This window comes from Rhododendron vialii, chromosome 11a (genome assembly GCF_030253575.1).
Source record: "Rhododendron vialii isolate Sample 1 chromosome 11a, ASM3025357v1".
In the NCBI taxonomy this organism is placed as follows: domain Eukaryota; kingdom Viridiplantae; phylum Streptophyta; class Magnoliopsida; order Ericales; family Ericaceae; genus Rhododendron; species Rhododendron vialii.
In genome coordinates this window covers 32698848-32723254 of record NC_080567.1, presented here as the reverse complement: position 1 = coordinate 32723254, position 24407 = coordinate 32698848, and the positions used below count along the sequence as shown (strand labels likewise).

At 36.4% G+C, this 24407-nt stretch overlaps 1 protein-coding gene and 1 long non-coding RNA gene across 3 annotated transcripts; both read right to left on the bottom strand.

Moving 5' to 3' along the window:
- Positions 1 to 9437: 9437 nt before the first annotated feature.
- Positions 9438 to 12558, bottom strand: LOC131308417 (uncharacterized). 2 transcript variants are annotated; one of them, XR_009194428.1, is made up of 5 exons: positions 12306 to 12558; positions 12029 to 12086; positions 10717 to 11903; positions 10502 to 10587; positions 9959 to 10087 (listed from the first exon to the last, which is right to left on the bottom strand). It is a non-coding gene; the product is annotated as an uncharacterized LOC131308417 (long non-coding RNA). The 2 variants fall into 2 exon arrangements; XR_009194427.1 differs by having other exon boundaries at positions 9438 to 10587.
- Positions 12559 to 13007: 449 nt separating this feature from the next.
- Positions 13008 to 15336, bottom strand: LOC131308405 (L-type lectin-domain containing receptor kinase IX.1-like). The gene has a single exon (XM_058335333.1). The coding sequence runs from the start codon at positions 15325 to 15327 to the stop codon at positions 13276 to 13278; it is 2052 nt and encodes a 683-aa protein (XP_058191316.1). The 5' UTR covers positions 15328 to 15336; the 3' UTR covers positions 13008 to 13275.
- Between the last annotated feature and the right edge of the window lie 9071 nt (positions 15337 to 24407).

Sequence of the window (24407 nt, the reverse complement as noted above, 5' to 3'; positions counted from 1 at the left end):
AGAGAGTATTTGAAAGTAAAAATGGGTCTTAAAGTTATTATTATTAATAGTAAAGATTACAGTTAAAGTAATTCTTGATAAATAATAAGAAAAAAAACTTTATTTCATATTTATTTACTACTAAAAATAAAGAGTTAAAAGTAATTTTGGAAGTAAAAAATATAAAAAACAAGAATGCTGAAAAAAAGGAGGTTAAAAGCAATTTTGAATTTCTGAAATTAGAGCTAGAGTTTTGGCAGTTGATTGGTGGAGTGGGGTTAAAGTTCTAAAAAAAAAAGAGGGAGAGAGAGAGAGAGAGAGAGAGAGAGAGAAGGGGAAAGGTAAAATTTGAAAGTAACAAAAAAGATGGTGGTTAAGGTTATTTTTGTAAATAGTAAAAAATAGAGTTAAAGTAATTTTTGATAAATAGTAAGAAAAAAAAAAGAACTTTATTGCATATTTATTTACCAATAAAAAAAGAAAGAGTTAAAAGTAATTTTTTAATGTAAAAAGTAAAAAAAAAAAAGTTAACGCCTTCCGTTAGCTCCATCCATTACAAACTAACGGAATTGGACGGCGGGGGTCTAATTGTTTACGGAATGCTAAGTTTAGGTGTTTTTTTGTTAATAGTGAAAGTTCAGGTGTTTTTTTGCGAGTTGTCAGAAAGTTCAGGTGTTTTTTTGTTAATAGTGAAAGTTCAGGCGTTTTTTTGCGAATTGTCAGAAAGTTCAGGGGTTTTTTTGAAAGTTTCCCTTAACTTTACTACGTGGAGAATGGTTTTTTGATTTTTGTGGTGAAGAAGTCCTAGTCATTCAGAGGAGACTGGAGAGGTAAGTCAACAAGTGGGACTGGGAACCTTGAAAACTCTAGTTTTTTGCAATACGAGTGAATGCGTGGTGCGCGGGTGTGCCAAGACTTGTAACGCCTAATTTTTTATGAAGATTTCCGTGAATCTTGACTTCTAACGTAAGAGCGATTGCGTGTGACCCAAAAATTAAAGATCACAATAAGGTTCGTGGTTTGCCACACGGTTGTGGACTTAAAATTTCTTAGTCGTATAGGAAATGGAACGTAAAACGTGAACTTTATTACTCCGGGATAATAAAGTTTTACAAGAAAAGTAAAAGATCCAAACTACTTGTTGAAGTTAGTTCGAATGGGGGTGAATACTAGGTATTCGATAGTCTACTTTGCTGAAGGTAGGAAAGTTTTTGAAGCGTTGAGCTTTGATTGGTGTTGGACCCATTTTTCATCTTGTGAACTTGTATTTAAGCTGATTTAGGTCTGAATTCGAATTTCTGCTTGCTCCATATGCTGCCAAGTGTCCCATGATGCTCCTTCTTTTGTGCATGTGGGCGGTTTTCCTGGCAATTAAGGGTTCATGGGTAATGTGACAATAACTCCCCACTATCTCCCCCTCTTGTGCTAACTTGACATGTGGTCAATTGACTAAGTCAATTGGCCTTTGAATTGAAAGAGACATAACTGCCTCCAGCAATAACCAACTCCCTACAATCATGGGCCTTGTTCCCTAAACCAAACTTGCATCTTCTTCATGGGCCTCAAAACCGTGGGCCTCACATCGTGGGCTGGACCAAAATCTTCTTCATGGGCTGCGTTCCTTGCGGGCTCAATGCACGTAACAACCAATCAATTACATAGCTCCGGTCCATTTCAATCAAAGAATTAATTAAATGGCCAATCACGACTAGCCCGATTCGTGGTGTCAAAAACGGGTATAAACAGAACCCAACTTACTTTTTATCTATTGGGGGCGGGGCTATATGCTCCGTACGATAAGTCATGCCCGTTAATATCATGTGTGGTATAATTGTTGGTTGTAACATATGTAATAATTTACAGAAATTTATATCCGAAGTATTTTGAGCAACTGATCCGACCGCTTTAGCTAAGTCAATTAAGATACTCGTACTCTTAAACTAACTAATTAATACACATAAATGAACCCCATTTGCACTACTTGTCTACTTTAGCACTGTTAATGGAAGCATTTGAACCCCAATTCAGTTATTGCGGAACGTTTTCCATTTCAAAAGAAACATCATTCCTCCAATAGCAAGTGCACATGGTTTTAGGTACACCTCCAACCAAGCAATTGATCGACTTGTGTCTCTAATTATTGATAACCATTTCAGCACGTGAAAAAAAAAATTTACTAACTCAAATGACCCATAAAGTATTCTAAGAGGTTTTCCTATTCTTCCAACTCCCCAGACAAAAAAACTTCACCTTCAAAATAAAAGAACATTTGAACCCATGAGAAAACATTAAATTGCAATTATTAGGCTATAATCACAAAGTCAAGAATCACGCGCAAAGTCAAGAATTACTGCCGGAAGTTTGGTTAGACGGAAATACCCCTGCAGAGGATTGGGAATTCCTCGCACAAAAAGACAAATAGAAGTATATTTGCGAAGACACGGACGGAATTCCTCAAAAGTCTGAAAATCCGTTAAAGTAAATTTTAATTCGCATGAATATTGTATCAAAACAGCGCGAAATGACACAAACAACCTCATATTGACCCAACATATTCTGCGAATATGCCGAAATCAAAGGAACTGATTGGAAAAATTGACCCGATTGGAAAAATTGACCAAAATTGGCCAATTGGAATTTAAGCATTAACATCTTCATATTAGGCCAGGGGCATGGAATATTGGTTATTAACTCAAGTCCGGGATCTTGTAGCACAAAGATTTTCTATTGACGATAAAAAAGCAAACTTTACAACAGCAGATCTAATTAGAGCAAGTTAATCTCCAACCTAGAGATTAAAAAGCCAATCTCCACAACCTCTAACAATAGAATCATGAAATCAAAAACAATCACGAGAAATAGGAAGAAAAATGGACTACTCATACTATTTGAACCAACATACAGACAATCACCATAATCCAAAAATGTACAATCCACAATCCAGAATCTAAAAAATCATTTACTCTTTATTCAAGACTTTCATTGATGAAGACGAAGCAGTAGAAGATGAGGTGAACTTAGAAGAACCTGTGTTGCTTGAATATTGGTTTTGGCTGGTGTCAGAATTGGTGGTGAAAGTGTTCGATGGAGAAGGAATAAACGACAGTGCGGGCTGTTTTTTAGGGAGAATAGGCTGAGGAGCTTCAAAATTAAGCACATGAATCACCTGTCTAGTTGTAGGACGGAAATTGTGATCCGGGTGAGCACACCAAAGACCAACAATCATCAATTGTCCCACATTGATTAATTATGTTGTTCCCGTTTTTGCATCCTATTATAAATAGGGCTTTGGGGGAATTCTAGGATTTTATCCTTAGAATCTTTTAGGTGGACTCTCTCTCATATTGTGGCCTCTCTAAAATTACGGATTACAGCCAGCTCTTTATATCTATTTTTCACGTTGGTTAGTGAATCCTCTCTGTCCTCGCCCATGGACGTACCCATCTTAGGGAACCACGTATTTCTTGTGTCTCGTGATTTAATGTTTAGTTTTCTCTTCATCGTTCTTAGTTCGCGTTCATAGCGTTTCGTTACAACACAAGGGCTAGTTAGTTCTGTTGTAAGAGCATCCTTATCAACCTTAGCTAATTTTGGACCAAATTAATTGGGAATTGATATTCACACTCCAAGATTTACCGCAGGCGCTCCACCTTTTTAATTTACACTGTGATATTGCTAGCAACATCACAGTGTAAAAACAAAATATACACTGATGTTGCCAGCAACATCACAGTATAAAAACAAAAAGGTGGAGCGCATGCAGTAAATCTTGAAGCGCGAAAATCAGTTCCCAATTAATTCTTTAAGATCACTCTTCTATTTTAGCTAGTCACTTTTTCATAATTACACAAAATTAGGCTTTTTACTCTCACTTTCTTCTTAATTATTAATTTATTACTCTTATTCATTTTTTCATCCCTCTCCACTCAATACCCCAAAAATTACCCTCAAAAGGCTCACATTATGGGTTCTACAAAGACTAACAATACATAATATTGGAGCCTTTTTTTTTATCCGCATATTGGAGCTTCTTCTTTTTTTATCCACTATATTGGCTTCTATGGGTTAATATTTTGTGCTCATCATTCCTCCTCAAAGTTATTTGTCGCTTGAGATAATTGATTGTAGGAAAAAAATTTCGGCCCAACACCAGACTCAAATTCGTTTTCCACGGACATCTCAACTTCAAACTCATCGATCCCCTTCTTTTGGTCTGCTTCTCTTCCACAAGCCAAATCCAACCCAAACCAACTCACCAACCAAAACACCTGAGCTGATCACCAATCCCACCAAAACTCCAACGGATATTTTATTCGATTGGTCATGGTTTCCATGCATAAACTAAATTCCCATAATTTTACAGTATTTTTCACAAAATAGGTTCATGTTGAAGCTGAGAACTCAATTGTTACCCATTCAGGTAAGTGTTCCCCAGATCAATAATGAAATGAATGTTGGTACTAGCATTTGTAGTACCGGTGAAAATTACGCTTAAATTTTTCGAACTTGTCCAAATATCTTGAAACGTATCAAACTCCAACAACAAAAGGGCTAGTGAGTACTGTCGTAACTTGGTCAATTTGAAGGCCTATTGCTTCACCACGGTACCTATGAAAACCGATCCATCAGCTGGAGCAAGAAAGAAGGCGAGACACCTTCCGTTTACAGAGATAGAATCCAACCATAAAAAATGAATGGGTGATAGAATTTTCAAAAGGGGGTTGACATCCAAATTCTCCTTTGGGAAGAATAAGATACGTACTTATCCCACATTCATCACGACGAGTTCAAAAAGATTACACTTTGGGATGCACAGACTAGTGGCAAAAGAAGTCGTAGGTTAGATTTACTATACTACCGATTCCTAAAAACAATGGTATATTTTCTTTTATATCCCTTCGACTGTCACCAAAAATTCAATTTGGTTCTTCCTCTTTTAATTTCGGCATACAAATACTTCGACTTTTAATTTTGTTTCAATGTCATCCTTTGGAAGGAATGTGTCAACTATTTGAACGGAAAAAAGCCATGTGACCACTTTTGAGGGGCATTTTTGCCATTTCCCGTCCTCCCTCTCCCCTCCCTTACCCTAGCTCCATTGGAGGTAAAACTTGTCGCCAATTGGTCCCCCCTAATCGACCACCACTACATCCTTTTGGTATGGTACACCTGTTTGCCAAAATAAAATAAAAAATAAACAGAAAAAACAGTTCCACAAAAAAACGGTTCAACACATTGGCTTACTTGCATTTGAGTGCATTTACCTGCTTGAACACAGTTTCAACAAAAAAATAGCTCCAACACAGTTTCAACAAAAAAAAAACATTTCGAACACAGTTTCAACAAAACAAAAAACAGTTCCAACAAAAAAAAAACACAGCTCCAACACAGTTCGAACAAAAAAACCGCTCCAACACAGTTCGAACAAAAAGAAAACAGTTCCGACACAGTTTGAACAAATAAAAATAAATAAACAGTTCCAACACTGTTTCAATACACACAATGTTCAATGCATATACTGCTTCCAATTGTCTCATAAATCAATCAAAAAACTGACACCATTGACCATAATATTCAAAAAGCAAAAATTAGTTCAACTTGGCACCATTCAATGCCATTGATTAATACATACACCCACTTGCCAAAACAAACAAACAATTTTGCACAATGACGGACAATTCGTTTCAGAACACCTTCTTAAAAAATAAATATTTATTTTACATTTTTAAATTAAAAAATAATGTAAATGAAAAATAATTTTTCAATTTTTTTTCCATCGTATTAAATATCTCAATAAAATCTATCAAACAAAATCTATATTGATTGAAAAATAATTTGCATAAACACATAATTTTTTAATTTAAAATTATCTTCTTAAAAAATAAATACTTATTTTTTTTTCCGAAACAGTTCCAAATCTGTCATGTCTACCGGCAAGTTCCAACAGAGCAAAAGTGGATCTGAACAAAAGAAAAAGTGACCCTCATAATTCAATGCAATGACCCATGGTCAGTATTGGGACCATGTTGGCTTTCAATTTCCTGCCGTACTCACTGGACGACCCCTCCTGACATAGAATACGTGGAGGCTTAATTTTACGATCAATTAGATCGGTCAAAACTTCCGAAGCCCAAACGTTGTTTAACTGCGATTATCCAATTTGGCAACTTTCGAATGAGCTTGGATCGGGCCCACACTTATTGGTTGACTTATTTTCGCGCTGCGGTCAATACTCATCAATCCTAGGTTGATGATTAATGGTGCTTTTTGGCCTAATTATTTCGTTTAGGCCTTCAATTGAGCGTTTTTGCCGTTTTAGAAAATATTTATTTCGTTAATAACTTTTAGCGTATAATTCCGTAGGAGTTAATTCTTTTTGAGAAAGTTGTGTTTTCTTTCCTTTTTCCAATTTTATTATTTTTTCCAAATTTTGAGAATTTTCGTTTTTGAGTTAGGGTTTTGCTAGTGTTACGCTTTTTTCCTATAAAATGAGTTGTAACCTAATGTTGAGGCAGCTTTTTATTACTATTATTCAAACTTTGTTTTTTTCTCTCGTGGACTCGAGTTTATAATTCGTTCGATTAGTACGCAACTAGTCTTTTCGTGAATTCCGCTGTGTCACCTTCTAGCCCTACCCCTTCCACCATCAGTGCTCCCTCCTCTGGTTCCAACACCACTCCCCCTTCTAGCTTACTTTACCAGCTTCTAGCTGCAAATTGGCGTCCAGTGTGTTGGGGGTGACTTGCAGGCCTCGGGTCGACCTATAGGCTCTTGGGGATGTTGTTATGTTGACATTTTGATCTTGAAGGGCTAAGTTGCGGATCAAAAAAAATAAATCTTGAAGGGCTAAAAGTCGATCAGGTTGAAGGTGAGTGAAGTTGTTTGAGGAAATAGAATGCAGAAGAAGAACATGGAGAGAGGATATAGCAGGATTTGGACGTTGAAGATAGCCATAGCTGGGAGTTTGGGTTTTGAATGAATTTTTGGCATTTAACATATAACTGAAGAATTCTTTGTTTTTTTGTTTTTTTTTCAAACGGAATAGAATAAATGATGAATTCGTCCACAGTCCAGTCCATTCCATTCTTAGTTTTCTTTTTAGTTTTTTTTTATAAAAATAATCATGTATTTAAGCCGGTTTAACCCCTGTTCCACTAAGGATTTTTGAAAAATAAATACTTATTTGAAGTTTTTAAACTTAAAAATAATGTATTTATTTTTTCACCATTCAAAAGATCTCATCGAGATCTATAAAAAAAATTCATATTACACAAAAAAGTATTTCAATAAATTTATTATTTTTAAGCTTGAAAACTATAAATAAATATTTTTTTTTAAGAACCCATAACAAAATACAGAGACCAATTTTGATTTTTGTGGTTAGAATGTGAAATGATGAATAGTCCTAGTCATTCAGAGGGGATGGAGAGGTAAGTCAAGAAGTGGGACTGGGAACCCTAACTTACTTTATTTATCTGCACGTTAGGAGGGCCAGCTCTGAGGTGGTACCAGAGGTGAGGCCGATTTATGCCTCTGAGTTTTATGCAAAAAGTAGGGCCTCATTGTCCATATAATTCAAGTAAATAATATATACTCCCTCCGTTTCATAATGTTTAGCATTTTCAAAAATGCATGTCATTTTTAAATTGCATATATCTTTCAATCCATAATGTTTTAGGCAATTTTTTGAATTTTGTATAATAGAACAAATTAAACTCTATCAAACAACATCCATATTGCTTATAAAAAAATATTATAGATTAAAAGATATTGTTAATTTTTTCATAAAGCTGGAATAATGAAAGTGTCAAACATTATGGGACGGACAGAGAGAGTATTATCATTTCCATTTTTCAACACATGGGAGATGCTGACTGACATGTGTGTGACATGTATTGAAAAGCAAGTGGTCCCTGGTCCGAAGCCAGGGCCTTTAATCTTGCAGACAATGGTTCTTTTTTTCCTTCCCTTCTTGTTTTTCTCTTGAAATCACAGTTCAGATTGAAACACTCTCTTTTCTCTCATCTTAATATTTTCTCACCTTTTTCTCTCTTCAAATTCGAGCCGTCCAAAATCGAAATGGACAGCCCAGATACGCCAAGCAGGCACCACGCGGTACTCGCTCGGCATTGAAAATCTTCTCCTCAATTCGTTGCTATTGTAAAGAGATTTTCAGGAGCCTTTCAAAATCTGAAACTCCTACTGTGCTTGCATCAGCTAGTTGCACAAAGCGGGAATGAGAATGGGAACGGGAGCGGGAGATGGGGTGGAGGAGCGGATAATCACAAAAGTGTGAGGATCGCCATCGGGAGCATTTAGGAAAAATTATTAAAGTTATAAATATTTTATGTATTTTACTATCGTTAAATGTCAAAAGAAAATATTATTCTACCACTTAAATTGCAAAATCGAAAAATATTTATTATTTTAATATGTGATTCCAACTGTTCTCCATACCTATAGTTGCACGAAGTGGGGGCGGGATCGGTGGCGAAGGATTATAGGAGTTCCTCTTTCGGGACAGGGAGCTACTGGGAGTAATACATGAAAATATGGAATGCAAGGAAATACTAGTATTATCATGCGTCATTCATGTCAATTGCAAAGAAAATATTATTCTACCATTTAAATTGCAAAACCGAAAAATATTTATTATTTTAATATGTGATTCCAACGGTTCTCCATACCTATAGTTGCACGAAGCGGGGGCGGGATCGGTGGCGAAGGATTATAGAAGTTTCTCTTTCGGGACAGGGAGCTACTAGGAGTAATACATGAAAATATGGAATGCAAGTAAATACTAGTATTATCATGCGTCATTCATGTCAATTGCAAAGATTGGTCCATGTGACCAAGTAATATTACGGTTAAATTGTAACTGAGCAAATATAAGTTAATATTTTTATAATATCTTGTCATTACTTTGTCTTTTCTCTTGCTAATTGGTGTCTTTTATTTTTATTTTTATTTTTGAATTTATATGCCTAATAAGTTCTATCCTAGTTGGAAGCGGGTTCCTTTCTCAATGGAAGCAAGGTTCCTAGAAAAGAGGGACGGATCCAGAAATATAATCTAGTGGGAGCACCTATTGATCATAATGATGAAAATTTATTTAGTTTTAGTCAACCACAATAAGATCGTACAAAATTCATAGCATACATTACTAACTACAAAAGCTTATAACGTGTACTTTAAGTTAAATTAGGTAAAAATGAGCACAAAATCTTAGACAAAAATTTTAAAATGTATTTTAAATGAACATCGATAAGATTTAGAATGATCGAGCCAGTTTTGTTAATGACTTTATTTTAAAATATTTCTCCCAGACAATTAATAATAAAGAGAATCAAGAAAGAATAGTTCCAAATAGACAAACATCTCGTAAAATAACAAATATAAATGCACCATATGATCAAATTCAGGCATAAAATTAATTCTATAAGTGTATTTTCGAGATATATGCAAGTGTGTATGTTTATATATTAGCATACTTTTACAATTATGCTAATTTATATATATACTAGCGGATAACCCGTGCCTGAAGGCACGACGCAATACATTTTTGAACACCTAAAATGAATTAGCAAGGAGAGTGCAATTTTTTTTCTTGGTCAAGTAGTGTGTATTGAAATTCTGAAAATGGTTCAACTTCAAAGGTCTGAAATATGAGGAGTGCAACAGTATTGAAATTCTACTTGAATTCATATTGGTCTACCTAAAAATGCCATTCACAAAACGGATTGATTCCAGGGCAATCTTAGTGTCAAAGGAGCACAGGAGCTGCTATCCAATTCAGTCATTTCCACCACTTCAGTTGCTTGTTGAGGTAATTGGCTGATCGTGCTCAACACAAACTGCTTCATCTTAGCTAGATTCTCTTGCATGGCTTCAACCCCCACACAGGCACAAGTCTTAGAAAGAAACCATATGGAAAAGAAGAGAAGAAAGAAATGGAACTGAAAAGCAAGACATCGAAATGTAGAACGCTACAAACCCAACAATATTTCATAGAAAAAGTGTCCAGAATGCATTGGGCTTAAAACAAAAAACGTAGCAAAGCAAAATGGAGCGTCGTCTTCGTCCCCAAAGTCCAGTTCTTCTCCCAACTCTAACCAATCATTTCGAAATAAGCATGAAACGGAGAAAACATGTGAAAAAATTGTCACAAAACATGTGAAAAGAATCGTAACAAAACCAACAACGGAAGCAGAGCATTACTTCTATTTAAGTATGGCCTAATGTTGTGGTACCAGAATAGAATTTTGGACATATATCTATGAAAAATTCAGTTCGATAGATTTTCCAATTAAACAGCAATCTAAAAAACCAATTGAGAAGTGGAAGAAAGATTTTGGTGAAGCCCCCAAAACATGCAAAAGGATATGCCAGTAAATTAAAAGAGAAAATGTTTAACCTGATATCTAGTTTTCGTTCCCATTGTCCTTTTCAAATAACTTATACACAGTCGCCTCATTTCGCATTATAAAGCAGCAAATGTAAGATGATAGGGATTGGGAAGTACCTGGCATTCTTGAAACTCTTTAATGCCACGTCCCTATTTTGATCTTGCTCAAACAAAAAGTTCCCTCTCATATAAGAGGCGTAGGCCTGCAAATTGGGGATCAACATTTTTTCAATACAAACTGAAAAATCTCATGCTTGATTAGTTATGTAGGAAGTGGTACTAAAAATTGAATGAGGCAAATCAAAGCTACCAAGGGGAAAATTAGAGATCACGTCTTCAAAACTTGACCGTGGAGTAGATTTTTGCGTTTAGCACATCCTCAATTTGCTTATCCACCAGTTACACCATTTAAATCATTTATCCACCTTTTGGAATGAAATTGGTACCAATTTCTTTTACTCCTCTAGAAAAGATAAAGAAGTATGTTGAGTTGGGCTTAATGAAGCAAATAACTACCTCCAGCAAAACTTGACCGTGGAGTAAATTTTTGCGTTCAGCACATCCTCAATTTGCTTATCTACCAGTTACACCATTTAAATCATTTATCCACCTTTTGGAATGAAATTGGTACCAATTTCTTTTACGCCTCCAGAAAAGATAAAGAAGTATGTTGAGTTGGGCTTAATGAAGCAAATAACTACCTCCAGCAATTTTGTAACTTGAAGGGCATTTTCCAATTTTTACTAAAAGTGCTAAACACGGATCTCTTCACATAACTACTTGCAAAAGTCTTATAGCCCTAAAAAAAAAATCCTGCTCTTACCATTTGCACTTTCCCATTTCCTAATAACTACAAAAGTACCATCATCAAAAACCAATCAAGTCCAAGAGGACTTTGGATGCGTTTCGTTAATGACCCTTTTATTTACTCCTTTGTAGCCTAGCCAAGGCTGCTTCTTTGTTTTCCTTATATACTTTGAACACAACTTAAACATCGAATATGCTACAATTTTACAAATGCTCGGAACGTATTTTACGGAAAACAAAGGCATGGCCTAGTTGGAGCCTTATCACTACGAATCACAGCATTACGTTCCCCTATCCAACACCAATTGAAGTGCGCAAAAGAAGCACTTGAACTTCTGAGATCACCATTTGGCCTGAGAAGCCAGAAAAGCGCAAACCATTTGAAAAAATCAATTTGAATGTTTGTTTTCCTGGGATAGAATATAAGTAAAGAGGTACAACAACAAAAAATCACACACATCTGTATATAACAACTCAAGAACCTAAACATAGCAACACGTAGAATCTTTTTCCCCTGCTTCTAAATATATATAGCAAAGGCTGTATAACCTATAAAAACATACAAAACATCTCAAGAACCTAAATATTGATAATTATTGACATTCACCGCACATAGGCTGAATGACACCATAAAAGGAAGGCATGGATTATGAAAAAGAAGTATCACTCTGGATGAAGCTTCACACTGATGAAGCATCAGACAACCCATCTCCTAATGACAACAAAAAATTGGCATAATGAACCCCCTAGTTATCGGGGAAAAAAAACACACAAGCAACAAAATTAAAATTGATCAAACGATAAAGAAATTAAAGGTAAAAAACACGAAACCCTTACCCTTTTGTTTAGTCTATAATAATCTTCCTTGCACTGATTGTATGTATGCCATTTGTATCTGGAAAAAAGAAGAGAAAAAATCACATTAATGGACACATATATTGCTGCGAACTGTTATTGACACCAAAATCCAACCCCAGACCAACAAATCAGACTCTAATTAAACACTAAATTCACACCCGAATAGCTTCGAACTATTTTACTCCAGACCAACAAATCGGACTCTAATCAAACCCTAGATTCACACCCGAATTGCTGCAAACTGTTATTGACCTACCAGCTGTGATTTTCGAACCAAGACGAAAGTAGCCCTTCAATTGCGAGTTGATTCGACTCGGTTGTGGACAGTCCGGGAAGGAACCCAATCGCCGCCATTCGAGCCGTAACACAACTCGATCGAGCTTGGTGGGTGGGTGTGGTGAGAGAGCAGTGAGATTGGTGGGTCGGCGTAGAGAGAGAGAGAGAGAGAGAGAGAGAGAGAGACGGTATTTGCAATGGGACGTCTTCGTTGAGCCAAGGGTGTGTGTTTGAATTTTGAAATTTGAAGGGAGAGGAGTCAGCTGGGTGTGTGTGCGTGCGTGAATCGAGAGAGAGATGGGGAGCTGCTTTGTTTTGTTCCTCTTAATTTTGCCATTACAAATTCAGAATATTTATTAAAATGCCACTAAAAGTTAGTTTGTGAGAGAGACAATTTTGAACCATTAGATTGTGTAGGATGAATGGTTGAGGTTGGAGAAAAAAGAATATTTTTTGAGGCACTGTGTGAGATACCCCTCTTCCCTTGTTATATGGATATATATATATATATATATATATATATATTAATTTCGAGTAAAGACACGCATTCGTGTCCCCGCGTGCCCCCCTTTTGATCCGTCCCTAGAAGGAGCGTGGGAGCGAGATTCCTGCGGGCTGCAACTAAGACTTGCATTATTCTCATGCTGAAATATTGGTTATTAACTGAAGTCCTGGACCTGGTAGTACAAAGATTTTCTATTCACGATAAAAAGCAAACGTTACAACAATAGATATAAGGGCAAGTTAATCCGCAACTTGGAGACTAAATTAAAAGCCAATCTACACAACCTCTAACAATTATTAGAATCATGAAATCAAAAACAATCAAGACAAATAGGAAGAAAATGGATTCCACGTACCATTTGTACCAACTTACAGACTCTCAATATAATACAAAAATCTACAATTCCACAATCCAGAATCTAAAAAAATTGGCTTCGAACACCCCCTTACTCTTTATTGAAGACTTTTATTGATGAAGACGAAGCAGTAGAAGATGAGACGAACTTAGAAGAATCTACGTTGCTTGAAAATTGGTTTTGGTTGGTGTCAGAACTGGTGGTGGTAGTGTGCAATGGAAGACAGGAAAATGATAGCGCGGGCATTTTTGGTGGGAGAATGGGCAGTGGGGCATCAAAATTAATTAGCACATGAATTGCATCTCTGATTTTTGGCCTGAAATTGTGATCCGGGTGAGCACACCAAAGACCAACAATCATCAATCGTTCTGTTTCTTGCTCAGCAAAATCCGAGCCTAGTTTTGCGTCCACAGCTTCGAGTAACCTTCCCATTCCATAGAGGTCCCAAACCCATTCCACCAGTCTCATTTGAGACTCTGGCACTTTCGAATCCAAGGGTTTTCTCCCGCAAGCTATTTCCAACGCCACGATACCAAAGCTGTAGACATCTGATTCCTTACTAGCTTTATTTGTTACCAAACATTCCGGTGCCAAGTACCCCATGGTCCCCGCCAAAAGAGTTGTTTTAGGTTGTTTCTCGTGATCGACAAATCTAGCTAACCCGAAATCTCCCAATTTGGCGATGAAGTTTGAGTCCAACATCACATTGCTTGATTTTACATCTCTATGCACTACACATTGCTCCCATTCTTCGTGTAGATAGAGCAACGCTGAGGCCAAACCTTGGGCGATTTTACACCTTGTTCCCCATGTCAATAGGCTTTTCCCTTGGAAGAGATGGAAATCTAAGCTGCCATTTTCCATGAACTCATAAACGAGGAGTAGTTCTTTCTTTTCGTGGCACCAACCGATGAGTTGCACCAAATTCCTATGCCTCAACCGGCTAATGATCTTCACTTCCGTTGCATACTCCTTTATCCCTTGTTTTGACCCCTTTGATATCCTCTTGACAGCAATATAAGAATTTGATTCCCTCAAGAAACCTCTATAAACTCCACCGAACCCTCCCTCTCCAAGCTTTTGTCCCTCCTCAAAATTATTTGTAGCCCGAGATAATTGGCCATAGGAAAATTTCTTCGGCCCACTACCAGACTCGAATTCGTTTTCCATGGACATCTCAACTTCAAACTCATCCTCTTCTTTTGCTCCACTTCTCCTCCAAAAGCCAAATCCAACCAAAACAAACGCACCAACTAAAACACCCGAGCCGACAACCGATCCCACCACAGCTCCCAGGGAGATTTTTTTCGATCCTGGTATGATCCCTGGATATGTAACATTCCTATTTTCTGTATTTACTGTAACAGTTGTATTAAAATCCCATGATTTTATAGTATGTGTCTCAAAATTTCCACCTGTTGAAGCTGAGAACCCAATTGTTACCCATTCGGGTAAGTAATTCCTCAGATCAACAATGAAATGAATGGAATCTTTCACTCTGGGATTATTATTAGTAAAAACTACACTTAAATTGTACGAGCTTGAATCATACCTAATCCATGCCTCGTTCTCAATCCCATGAGTTCTATTACAGTACCAAACAGCAGTAACATTTGATGTAAGAGAATTGACATCGATACCTACGTGAGGAGCCCCATCGACCGGGTCCCAATCGCCGAAATAGCCAACATTCCCGAACGTATCAAACTCCACAGCAACAAAGGGGCTGGTTTTGATCTTCGTACTTGGGTCAATCGGGAGGCCTAAGAAACCACCATATTCGAACTTCGACCCTTTTGGAGCGAGAAAGAAAGTGATCCCATCGCCGAATTTCAGACTCCCATCCAAATCAATCACAAAAACGAAATGGGTACTGAAATCAGTTAAGTTTCCAGTGGATTTATCCCAAAGGTGAAGGGGTTCGATGTAAGTTGCTTTACCAACTTGGGACTGCAGATTGGGGGTGAGTTGGAGGCCTTGGGATGAGACATAGGCATCTCCGTATGTTGCTATCTTGACCTTTTGAGCTTGGTCGGCTATGTTTGTGAGGTTGAAGGTGAGTGAATTTGTTTGAGGAAATAGAATGCAGAAGAAGAACATGGAGAGAGAATTTAGCAGGATTTGGAAGTTGAAGATAGCCATGGCTGGAGGAAGTTTGGGTTTTGAATGAATAAATTTTTGGCATTTAAATAACTGAAGAATTGATGAATTAGTCCTTGTGTACTGATTGAAATACATTAAGTTTTCTTTGCCGGGCGCTTTCTTTCCTCATTAATTCTTGAAGAAGAAAAGACTTTTGCATGAATTGAATCTAAAATAACATCGACCGGTATACTAGATGGACCCATTGTTGAAAAAAATAAAAATAAAAATAGACAAATAAATTATGGAAACGCCTCATTGAAACTATAAAAGATAAGTACAGTTTTAATGTAGTACTATCTTTTAATCCCTTTTTTTTTTTAATCGTTATATCTTTTCAATGATTAATAAAAAAATTCGTTGCCGAGCCAAAAAAAGTTATGATGGACCTAAAATGAACCAAAAGAGGAGAAGTGGAGAAAAGCTGCTCAACGTCAAGCTCCTCCTCTTGCCTCTATATATCCTATATATTACCCCTCCAAACTTGATCGAAACATATTTGTACAAGAAAAATTAGATACAATAATAATAATTCGAAACTTAAATTTTACTCCATCCGTCTTATTTTTATTGTTCATTTTTTAATGCGTGTCATTTTTTAATTGCTTATATCTTTCAATATATAATATTTTTCATAATTTTGAAAATTTTGTATTACAGAACTAATCGAGATCTATTAAACAATATCTATATTGCATATTTTTCAAGATCCACACTAAAAGATATATGAAAAAGACATAAAAGAAACAAACTGAATAATGGGACGGAGGCTAGGGAGTACTTTTTTTCTTGTACAAATGTGTGTCGATCATGTATCTATCAATGTTCGATAAAACCAATTTTTCACGTGATTGAAAAATTCGACGAGTTCTACAACATAAATGATTGCGATCATTTTTTAATTAGGGCTCCGGATGGGCCCACAAAGGCCAAAACTGGATGGGAGCCTGACGTGACTTCTTTAATTAGGTGGCAATTGCTGGGAAGGACATAGCAAGAGTTGGGCAAAAAAGAAGATAGGAATGTAAATTGAGGTTGCCTTATTGACCGACGGTCCGTAAAAGATCGAGGTTTCCGCGGCGTCTCATTTTGCCGTGCGTCTCAGTAATCAACGGTTCAAATTTTAAATAAACTATTCACATAAATAATTTATTTAAAATCTGAACTGCCCAAAACACTTTTGAACGGGTGAGAATATTCGCCTCCATGAAAATCTTCTTTACAGATCCTTCGTAAACAAGTTTTACTCTTTTCACAACTGTCAGACTCGCATGCATTCACGAGTGATTTTTCAGTGCCGAGCGGGTATATCCTACGTGGTTACCGCTTGGCGCATCTGAGCCGTCCGATACACTTTTGGATGGCTCAGATTGAAACCCTCTCTCTCTCTTCTCACCTAACACTTTCTCTCTCTAAATCTGAGCCGTTCAAACACGCAATGTACGGCTCGGATGCGCGAGTGAGGACCACGTGGTACCCGCTCGGCACTGAAAAATTTTCCTGCATTCATAGTCCTTATCAGGCCTAGATGATAAGCACCCGATAATGCCATTAAGGGTGCGTTAAGTCCTTAGTTTTAGTTTAATTTCGTCGTTAAATTAGTTCTTTCATTTAAGTTTACACGTAAGGTTGTTTTGAAGATGTTTCAGGGAAATCGTGCAAATAAAGCTAATTTCAAGGCAATGGATGACCCCCGAGGGTGGTTAAGTCCCAAGAGCTAAGCCAGGAAAACCCTGAGGTGACCTGAAAGCATGGAAGGCCAGGCAGAGGACCAAAGCACAAGAGCTGGCGCTAAAGGCCTCGGTACCGATACCAAAGCAACAGAGGTATCGGCATCGAGAGGATCAAAAAGAAGCAGCTAAAGGCTTCGGTACCAGTACCAACTCAGCAGAGGTATCGATACCGAGAGGGTTGGAAGAGGCAGTTTTGTGAGCTCGGTACCGATACCAAAGCAGCAGAGGTATCGGTACCGAGGGCTTTCAGAGCAGAATTTTTAGGGCATCTTTGGAGATATTCTCTATGAAAATGGGGCGTGATATAAATTTGTTGTAATGTCACAAATCAAAACAAGTAGATTTTATTGCATTTCTAGATCTAGATCTAGACTAGGATTTCATTTCTTGTTACTTACTCTTGTCATTATTCTTCATTTTCTTAGCTAAAAACCAGCATTTCTACCTTTGTTAAGAACGTTGCTACTGGTACAGCAGGAGGTGCACAGCAGCCGCGCACAGATCGCTTTTGCGCCTGTCTCGGGTCCTGCAAAGATGATCGGAGCCGCTCATTTTGTTCAAAATACTTCGTTTAGGGTCCCTATAAAAAATCATCTCAATCCGATATCCGGAAGGGTGTTTACGAATCATCCAACTTTGCTTCAAAATTTAGGCTAAATTTTGAAGCAAAGTTGGATGATTCGTAAACACCCTTCCCGATATCGGATTGAGATGATTTTTTACAGCGACCCTAAACAAAGTATTTTGAACAAAATGAGCGGCTCCGATCATCTTTGCGGGACCCGAGACGGGCGCAAAAGCGATCTGTGCGCGGCTGCTGTGCGCCTCCTGCTGTACCAGTAGCTTTACTGCTTTGTTAATTGTAGTTTGTGATTTCTGTCTTCATTAAAATTGTAACTACGCTCTCGATCTAAAGTGATCTTTAATTTATTTCAAGTTTCGTTGATTAAATATGTTTGCTAGATTTTGTCTTGCTTCTATCTCTCTAGATATGAGTGAGTAGTTTATAAGGCTTGGTCATGGGGTGATTAGTACCTCATGGCTTGAGTTAATATCGTGTTTCTCATCATAAAGTTTCAAACTTTGGTTCGAAAATCGAGATTAGTTCGGGTTCACTTGTCAAATTGCTAAGGTGTTAACCTCCTTGATCATGTGTAGGCAAGAGTGTGATAATTGTTACACATGATGCTTGGAGCTCTGTCGCTCGAGGCGTTTGCCAAGTAAATTCTATAACTCGCTCAGTATTCGAACCGCAATTCTTCCGGATTGAGAACCTTAGTTGTGTATCTCAAACTGAGTATTTAGATCGAAATGTGCTTTGACTTGAGTCATGAGTGTTAGGATCTCTTAGGCCTAGTCTTCCATTTTATTATAGTTTAATCTTCGTTTAATTTAGCCATTTATTTTCCACCAGGGCCGGTCCAATGGGAAGACCCATGAGGCCGCCGCCTTGGGCCTCCACATTTTGGGCAAAAAATGGGGCACATTTTCCTAGATAAGTATATATATTTTCTATGTGCAACTATAATACAAACTCTTTTGGTGGTTTAATGGTAAAGTGTTTGTTCCTTCATATAAGATGCTTAGGTTCAAATTCTAGTAGGGTACTTTTTTGTAGTATCTTTTTGCCAAAATTTTTTTTCTCCTATCACACAAATTGAGGATGCTGTGATTCAAATCTGAGTCCACTTAATATTATTGCAACCGCACAAGCCATTAAGACCGAAATATTTACCATGTTGAATAGTATATACGAAAATTATATATAGAAAAGTATTTCTGTTTATTGTTTTTAAATTAAAAAATTTATGTATGACACTATTCCACCACTTGGCTTAGGACATCCAAATACCTTGAGCCGGCCCTGCATAAGGTGTAAGTTGGTTCTAGAGGTACGAGGTTTGTCTTCCTTGAAGCGATGCAAGTATACTTGAAGTAGCTGACATACAACTCAAAAAAGATTTCCATGAACAGGAAATGGAGAGATTGATGGTTGTTGGCTATATATGGTGTGCTCATCTCCTGATATAAAAGTTTTGGTCTTCACTTAAGCAAGCTATTCATATTCTTAATTTTGATTTATTCCTTGTTCTTAATTTTTCAAAAGACTTCTCTACAAGAATCATGCAAACCAATGAAAGTTAATCGAAAAAAAGTGAAATAAGTAACAAAGTTGACCAGGAAAATTCTGCAACAGTTGTTGAGTTACGTTGTAAGAAAGCACACGGCAACGCAAATTCTTGCATTTGAATCAGTACACAAGAACTAATTCATCATTTCACATCCTAAGAGCATCTTCAATAAACCCCTATAAAACACTAAATAGCGTGAGTGGTTAAAACTTTACATAGTGAATGTGCAGAACTTAGCTCCAATGGACCACATAAGTTGGTCCATAATCTTATCACTCTATAACTCACTCTATACATTTAGCCACCCATTTATGTACTTATTAAATTTTGTGGGCCCAACTTTCTAATACAAAAACACTTTTCCAATTTTATGTGATAAAGTGAGGTTTCAAAAGATGTTAAAAAAAGCAACTTCCTTTTCGGCTGGAAACAAAGATGAAATTGGAGGAATATATATTTGGGCCCAATTTACAAATTAAAAAACTATTTTTTGAGTTTATGGGATAAAATGTGAGGTTTTCAAAATGTTGTTGCAACGAAAATAGTCCTTCTCTACATGGAAACAAAATTGACATTGGGAGGGATTTTCTAAAAAGGGGAACTTAATTAACCATCATTTTTACCCTACTTATTTAGGTGTTCATCCTAATGTGTTTAAATACTTATCTTTCCATCCTCAAATTCAATTAATTCTAAACTACTCTTTCTTTCTCCTAATTTTTCAAATCTCTCTCTCTCTCTCTCTCTCTCTCTCTCTCTCTCTCTCTCTCTCTCTCTCTCTCTCTCTCTCTCTCTCTCTCTCTTATGTTTTTTAATTATCTCAATTCTCTCTCTTCTTTCAAATATTTCTCTCACATAATCTTTTGAATTTTTTCTCTCTCCTAATCATCCCTCTCATATTTTCATTCCCCTAAAATCTAAAAAGAAAACACCACTCTTACTAAAACGAATGTGTAAGCCGGAAAACATGACAAAACATGATCAATTCATAAAACATGGCAAAACCTGATCGAGGTAGATGAACAAATAAGATCAATTACAAAACATGACGAAATCGGAAAACATGACAAGTTTCGAGAAATGTAGGTTTCGATCAAGGTAGATAAACAAAACATGATCAAATAAAAAACATGACAAAAATCAGAAAACATGACAAGTTTTGAGAAGTGTAGGTTTCAATCGAGATAGATGAACAAAATATCATCAAGCTCCTTATATGCATACCACACAATGAATTCATCATGATCACTTGGATGTTTATTCAAATCTGCCATAGATAGGATGTTTAGATTTTCAAGACCTTATCTATCAAGAGAAATAGATTAAAGAAAATACTCCCTCTATCCCAAAAAGGATGACAAATTTTGAAACTCGTGTCATTTTTCATCGCTTATATCTTTCAATTTATAATATTTTTCATGAGTTTGAAAATTTTATATAATAGAACTAATCAAGAACTATCAAACAAGATCCATAATGCATATATTTTGATATTTATATTGAAAGATATAAAGAATTGAAATTGACACAGATATCAAAAAATGACATCCAATTTGGGATGGTGGGAGTATAAAACAAACATACATATAGAATGTTGGTGATATTACAAAAATTTACACCAAAAATAAATTTTACAATGGACAAACTAACAGGCTGAGTCACGGAAATCTCTCTCTCTTTAAGGAGATTCAAGTCCTCTACGGTAATAAACCCGTGCAATAGAAAATCTTTGACATGTCCCCTCTAGGATATAAATAGCCCGATAATTTATCTTATGGTTCAGACCTACTCTGTACAAGTAGGAAAACCCAAAGCTCCACAAAAGAACACTCTTACACTTTGCCCATGACTTTCACTCTCATGTTAAATTTACAAGCTATTTTCTAGAGAATAAAGATGGACAAGCTGGAGGAAAATACTAAGTGTTTAGGAGAAGTTGGCTTGCGGCTTTATGGCTTGGATTGCTTCTTATATACAAGGCCACTCAAGCAAGCCTTATATATATAGGCAAGAAAGAATCCAAACTATATCTTTTCATTAATGACTAAATCCACTTGGATATGGATAGATATGAAAGATATAGATTTGGATAGATATGAAAGATATAGATATGGATAGATATGAAAGATATGCTCCCGATTCTTTCTAGATTTGCTAGATATCTTCTTAGATTTCACTACAAGAAAATTGAAAATTGGTGACGAAAAAGTGGCGACAAAATTTAATTTCGTCACTAAATGAGTATATTTGGCGACGATAAATTAAATTCGTTACTGTTTTGACAACTTCCATGATGAAATAATTTTGTCCCCAATTATACCTGTTTAGCAACGAAATAGATTTTTCGTTGCCGAAAGTTTAAATAAGGTGACGAAATTATTTTTCGTCGCCAAAGATAATCATTTGTGACAAAAAATATATTTCGTTGCCAAATGAAACCAATTTAGTAACGAAATATTTTTTTTGTCACCAAATGTTTAACTTTGGTGACGAAAAATAATTTCGTCATCAATTTAACGCTTTTAGAGACGAAAAATATATTTCGTCGTCAAATGGGTACCTTTCGTGACGAATTTTATGAATTGCGCTTTGTCACTAAATGTATTTTAGACATAACTCTTTACTTAAAACTCCGATTGAGATAATTCAAATTGGGTTTGAACAAGAACTCAATTGCCTACAACTTTCATGTTTATCAAAATTGCTAATTTTAATATTGAAAGATTCAAAATTACATTCAAAATATATTTTCATGTTAAACATATATGTTATATAAAAGATAATTTTCTCTTACATCCTCATTTGTACCCATCAAGATAGGAATTACCAAATTAGGTAATTAGATATTATTTAATACATGTATGTAGCATCTCATATGTCTATCATTAGTTGTTGAATCAAGGGCACTCGGCCATGATCAGGACACACTTAAGAACTACTCCCAACCCGTGGTTCTGTGCACTCCAGGAAGAGTTCAGAGCAACTCTTGTGGTTCAATGAACTCCTTAACCCAAATTGGGCAGTCTAGTTCTAGGAGAGTGGGAGATATGAAAATTCTCTCCTGTAATGTGAGAAGCTTGGGCATGAATGAGAAAAGAGGCATTGTGAATGATTAGAAAATTGAAATGTTGTTACTGCATGACAACACTAAACAAAAATTTGTAACAAAGAACTCTATTATTTCTGTTTGAGTAGACTATGACTATGGTTACTTAGAAGTGGATGCAGAAGCCAGAAGGTAGTGCTGGTGGTTAGGACTATTTGGAATTGATTAAAAAACCAGTTGGTTTTTGAAAATAAGCCAGCTGACTGGATGGAAAACATTGATTTAATCAAAACAAAGGTAGCATTATGGGTTACAACCAAAAAGGATGGATTCTCTATGGATGATATATTATGTTTAGACTTCACTCCATTGTGAATTCGGGATAAATCAGCTTGGTCTCTGTTGTGTGTGTGGTTCATCTTGGAGGTGTGTGTGTGGGTCATGTGTGTGTTCCCTTTTCTCTGGGGAGTGTGTGTAGGTAGATGATGGGTCTTATTTGGCTTTGATGTTCCTATGGATACCTTGAGGAAGCTTTTGTTGTCAATTGGAGGAGTCAACTGCTGCTGCCACTTAATTCAGTGTGGCTAATGGCACTAAATCAAATTTGCAGATCAACCATGAAGTAAAGGGCTTTAGGTCTCAAACAAAATTGGTAATCTTGGGCATATGCTATTGAATCTGTTGGTGCACATGTTAAATCTATTGGTGCACCTGGTGCCAATTTTCTCTTGTGTCTAAGTATTTTTGGATGCTGTTTTTTTGTTGCAACCGTTTTCTGTTGCTATCAAGGGATGCTGGTGCTTTATTTGGCTATGGGTGTGAGGCTTTTCAAGTTAGGCTGCTGCCAAGTAGTTTAGGCAGTGGTGTTATCCCAATTATTGGAAGGGTCAAACATGTGGGAAGCTATACCCCGTACACTTTGTGGGGTACTTAGCCTAGGTTTATTTTAAACCTTTGGGGTGTTTTGTTCCCCTTCTCCTTTTGGGGTGTTCCGTTTCAATAAAAGTAGGTACTATTATTTTCACAATTACAATAGTAATTATAGTTCTCATTGATGTTTTTTTTTGGATTTATTGACAGGTTGATGATGCATTGGTTTGGCAAGGCAATGCGACGGAATCTCTTGATGTTTTCAGATTTTTTTTATTTTTATAATAGCTTTGTTGGTAGGATACTTGGATATGGTAGACTTGGTAAATTATTCTTGGATATTGAAATGTATTGACAAAGTTCCTTTTTGGATATTTTAGAATGTTAGTTACTTTTGGGATGTACTTGGATACATGTGGTATTGATTTTGTTGAAATTTGATAACAGATTCTACGTTTGTGTGTTTTTAAGGAATTTTGATGGAATATAGGCCTCAAATGCTATGAAAATTGAGCTCTAAATTTAAATTTATTAATATATTTAAGAACTTTGCCAACAAAATTATCTGTTGGCAAAGGTATGGTACATACAATACGAATTATTTTTCCCATGCATTTTAGGTGTCGGCAAAAGTAGTACAGGAAAAAAATAAAATTATAGTTTAGTGCAAATGGTGCTCTTGCCAACGATCAATTTGCATTGGTAAAGCTTGTCCTTTGCCCACAAAGAAAACCGTTGCTAAAGTTTCTCTTTTGCGTTGGCAAAAGTAAAATGTTGTCCCTATTTTTCTTGACTTTTGCCAACGCACAACAATTACCAACACAGCTTGGACCTTTTGTCAACGCTGAAAGTAGTTGCTAAAACTCATTCATTTACCCACGCATAGACTTCGCGTTGGCAAAAACTATTGTCGACGCACCTTTAGCCACGCCTTAGCGATGCAACAAATTTTGTAGGTAAAATCCTATGCCAACGAGATTGAACTTTTAGCCACTTTTTTAAAAGCGAAGGCAATAGCGCTTTTTCTTGTAGTTATCCATGGCGGATGTTAAGGCCAGCCTTTATTCGAAAGAATTGAGGAAAAATGTGTCAGGTGAGGGTGATGTGCATGCGAAAGATTTGTTTGTTAGGCGAACAATAGTAGAAAGGGAAAAGTCGAGTAATAAAGGAAGATCCAGATCATCAGGTAAGAAGAAGGGAAAGTGCAATTATTGCAAGAAACCCATACACTAGAAAAAGGACTGTTTAATACTCAATGAGAAAGAAAAAGAAGACCAGAAAGGGGGTAAAGTAATTGCT

Coding starts and splice junctions, on each gene's coding strand:
- LOC131308405 (XM_058335333.1), bottom strand. CDS start 15,327: ATGGCTATCTTCAACTTCCAAATCCTGCTAAATTCTCTCTCCATGTTC.